This window comes from Castanea sativa, chromosome 5, assembly GCF_040712315.1.
Source record: "Castanea sativa cultivar Marrone di Chiusa Pesio chromosome 5, ASM4071231v1".
Classification (NCBI taxonomy): domain Eukaryota; kingdom Viridiplantae; phylum Streptophyta; class Magnoliopsida; order Fagales; family Fagaceae; genus Castanea; species Castanea sativa.
The window spans coordinates 61,265,261-61,269,695 of NC_134017.1; the positions used below are offsets into that span (position 1 = coordinate 61,265,261).

The 4,435-nt window shown below is 35.9% G+C and overlaps 1 protein-coding gene across 1 annotated transcript; it reads right to left on the minus strand.

The window, feature by feature from the left end:
* Window positions 1-437: 437 nt before the first annotated feature.
* LOC142633507 (patellin-4) lies at window positions 438-2,829 on the minus strand. The gene is made up of 5 exons (XM_075807748.1): window positions 2,717-2,829; window positions 1,712-2,633; window positions 1,349-1,473; window positions 1,113-1,260; window positions 438-867 (listed from the first exon to the last, which is right to left on the minus strand). Exons 2-5 carry the CDS (start codon window positions 2,612-2,614, stop codon window positions 616-618), a joined length of 1,428 nt encoding a protein of 475 aa, XP_075663863.1. The 5' UTR covers window positions 2,615-2,633; window positions 2,717-2,829; the 3' UTR covers window positions 438-615.
* Between the last annotated feature and the right edge of the window lie 1,606 nt (window positions 2,830-4,435).

Below are 4,435 nucleotides of genomic sequence, written 5' to 3' on the forward strand. Positions count from 1 at the left end.
TATTGTTGTGTTTGTTTCCCTAGATAGACCATCTCTTAGACCATATAGGGGGAAGAAATCTCATCCCACCTAGGCAATCTCCTTCCCCTTTTTATTTTATGTCATCCCATTTAATCTCTTGCACATCCCCCTCTCCCCTTTTAAGCGCGCACACACACATCTATGTATACTATTATATCTAGAAATCTAAATAAATAAATAAAGATTTTATATCATCTATTCTTAAATGGTTTTTAAAACCTCCATTGAAATCGCTTAGAACTCCCATTATGATGATATTAAAATCTATTTAAGAAAAAAAAAAACTTCTTTTAATCAATAACTTCAGAAACTATATCAAAATTTAAAAATTTCTTATAAAAACAATATCTTTGACTCTCACTGATCTGCCACAATTATGAAACCCCACAGCAAAAAGAAAAAATTAAATCCGCACAAAGAATAAACTCTCTCAATATATCCTTCATCCAAAATTCAAATAACCCAGTTCAAAAGAATGTAACAATAAACAAATTTAACAATGAATATAACTCCCACATCTTTTTTTAATCTGTCTTCACTCACTCTCATCTACACAATCATTCCATTACATATAGACCCAAATTCCAAGACAATCTAGCAGCTCTTATTGGCGGTGTGCCGATACAGAACCCTCTTCTTCCTGCTAGACAAGTTCTCTATTGTAAGGACAAGTTTTCCAGGTTCATTGGTTCTGAAAGTGTTGCGAATAGGTCCTTCCTGGGAACCCATCTTCTTTCCTTTCTGAACAATAATGGTATAAGATCCCTCATCGGTTGGAACAAATTCCTCCTTGTAGCTCACTTCCCAACCCAAAACAGCCAAGTCCCAGACCAATGTGCTTCCAACCTGCCACCATAAAATCACATCAACAATCGCTATATACACGACAAATTTCACAACTTTTTTAATGGAATATTACTTTCACTTATATTATTATTACCGGCGTTACTTTTATTGTATTCTAATTAGCACATAACATCATGAAATTTGTTGTGTTTTTAGACTTATTGATCGGGGTAAGAAAAGTTGTTCTCAAGTAATAAGAATATAAATCTATGAACATCAATGTTCAAGAACAACTATTGGGGTACCTCCAATGCTGGTATCTCAATGGTATTGGTCGATCCAGCCTTGATGATAAGTTCTGAAACCGAACCACCCTCTTTGCCGTAGAACTCAAAATCGTTCTCTCTCTTGAAGCCACCGTAGTGAACAGGGATCTCCTCTACCGGGATGTACCTGCACGTATAATAAAGAATTTGTCACCTTCTAATATTATGGTAGGCATTTGAGTATGAATCGAGGAAAGAAGGTAATTAATTCTTACTTGAGAAGGGTTTCAGTGACCTTGGCTGGGCGAGCAACAACGAATTTGCTCTTGCTTCTTTGGGTTAAGAAAGGAGATATAAGAGCATTGAGAGCATAGTACCAGAAAGGAACATTTATGAATATCTGCATCCAAAATCATTATCAATTACTCCGAATTGTAGGCACAAACTATTACAAACAGATTAGGCTTTTAGGATAGTGATAGTTTATCATTGTATCAGAACAACTGGTCTAAGTTTGAACCATGTCTAGTTGAATTTATCATTTCCTAACCGATTAAGCTTTTAAGTCAATCATTATAAAAAATTAAAAAATAAAAAAAACAAGTCTAATTAACACATTAAAATGAGATGGGACTTACATTTTTTGCAACAAGTTCGGGATAATTGTCCTGCAGAAGCTGAATAGCTTGATTTGTAGCCATCCGAAGCTCCTTCTTCACGGGTCCGGGGGAGTTTTTGAGGTCATTGACTTGGATCAAGGAAGAGGCACCGCCAGGACTCAAATCAAGCTTTTGAATACCCTTCTCCATCAACTGGCACCTCCATCTCAGGAACTGCTTGCGCTTCTCCTCGTTCCCAAATGCCTTTTGATAAAGATCCTCGCTTTCAAACACCCCGAAAATGTTATAGCAAACTGGATGACCTTTACTATCAACTCCATTCATGTAAGCAGCCGAGCTTAGATCCGGGCTGATTTCCTCGTCCAAGATCGAATCGATGTTGGCCTCCTTCCTCCATTGAAGGGTCTTCTTGAGCATCTCAAAGGCATCAGTGACTTTAAACTCCCTAGCCCTCAAGAACTTCAAGAGGACTACATCAGTACCCTCTGTGCCTTTACTTGGCAAAAGGGGCACTCCCCAAATTGAGATACCTGTGTCCACTTTTTCTTCCTCGCATTCTTGAGCAACAATTTCCTCTTCCTTTTCCTTCTCTTCACCTTCTTTTGCTTCTGCCTCAGTCTTTTTTGGCTCCTCTTTCTTGTATATGTTGTTTCCGAGGATGGCTTCTTCGAGTTTAGCTTTCAGATCATTCAAAGCCTTCCTCTCAAACTCTTTTAGATCAGAGAGGTAGTTGCTCTCTTCCTTATAAGACGAGCTCTTCTCAATTACTTTGGGCTTGGGTTCATCGTCCAATTCCTTCACCTTTTCATCTACTTCAACAACTTGTTCACTCTCATTGGTAACCTTCTTGGTCTCTTCTTCAACACCAACAACAACCTCAGCCACCTGGGTTTCCTCAGCCTTAACAACCTCAACAGTCATGGTTGCTAATAGTTCCAAACTGAAACATAAAAACAATAGCAAAGAAAAATGTAAGACAAGCCCAGAATTCCAAACAAAAAATGGGGGAAAAAAAAAACCCACCTGAGTTTGCGAGCTGTATTAGCTGCTCCTGATGAATTTGCTCTAAATTTTTCTGTTTAGTGTGTGTGTGTGTGTGAGAGAGAGAGAGATTTTGCTTGGAGAGTTATAGGCTTATAGCATTAGGAAGGTGCCAACGGTTATATATATTTTTGAAAAATTCAAAAGTAAAGAGAGGACCCACCAACGGTCACATACCTGGAACCACCGAGGAGAGCCGTTGGGGATTCTTTTTCCCGAGGGTTTTGCTAGCCTGGAAGCCAGCAAATTTTGGCGTGAGAGAATCGTTTTGGGCCCACCTCTGATGTTGATTGTTGTTGACTACAGCGAGAGAGAGAAAGAGAGAGAGAGAGAGAGAGAGAGAGAGGTGCTCCTGTTATCCTATATGCCAGGCTCAATGAACTTTAATACTATATATTGGGTTTTATTGGGAGTCATGCTTTTGACATATAAAATGGTATAATTTGTGTCACAACTCACTTATATATAATGTGAAAATATACTTTTATTACTTAAACTCGTTCACATGCCCATGTGAAGATATTCTTATCACTTAAATTCATAGTGTGGGTGCATGTGAAGACACTCTTATCACTTAAATTTACAATATAAGTGTTGTTTAAAGTTCACAACGTAAGTAAGTTATGGCACAAATTGTGTCATTTTATAGGGCACGAGTCCCTTCTATTGGTCAAGATTAGGGAAGGTATAACAAGTTGGAATATTCTGTCTGAGTTTGGCCAATCAAATGTCGCTACTTCCTTAATGATTAATTACTAATTGTCTGTGTTTAGCTTTTTTAATTTAATTTTTCATAGGTTACTATCTTTTTATAAAAAAAACATTCATTAAAAAAATTGTTAATTTGTCACTGTTATTATAGACAGCTAGATGCTGATCTTAAAACTTTCTAAAGGTCATTAGCTTACATTTTCCGTATCTGTCTTCATCATTAAAAGGTTATATTGTATTAGCAAAATTATAATAATTTATTCTCATAATTTGCTTTTAACAAGTAATTAAATAGAATATATAAAGTGTTCCGATGCCCCTTTTTTTTTAGAAAACCGAGGACCCTTAATGGTGTCCAATAACAGCATAAAATAATACTACGCTTGTTTTCACCATTAGAAATCTCATAACTTTGCTTCTCAAGACAAATTAATAATAGGGCGTGACTTAGGTAAATTTAGATACTATTCATTAAATTCTCCTCTTAAAATTTTATTATGTGAATTTTTTCTTATGAGATGAAAATGTATTTTTTTAATTATATGGTCACATTGCAAAATCTTAAGAATGAAACTTAATGAACAACACATAAGGTACTGTACCTAAATTTTGCTCTTAATAATATTTATTTTTGCTAATATAATTTTGCATACACTTTTTTTATTTGAGAATCATCCTCTGATACCCTCTAAACCTTTTATATCTATTAGCATTTGAGTTGGTGGGTGGTCACTCATGTGGACAGCCTAGTCTAACAAGCCCTAACGCTTGAGAAGAATAGATATAAGTTTTATTGATACATCTCTTTACTTAAAAAAAATGTAAGCAATGATCAAATTTGGCCAATTTCTCTAAAATGCACTGTCATGTTGTAGCCAAAGAGACATTTTGTTAAAAAACAAAGTCTTCCTGGTGGGAAAGCATGTTGTTATGTGCTCGCCTTTAACTACTTAGACAAATAATAATAATAAGATAGGCAATTTCTATAGG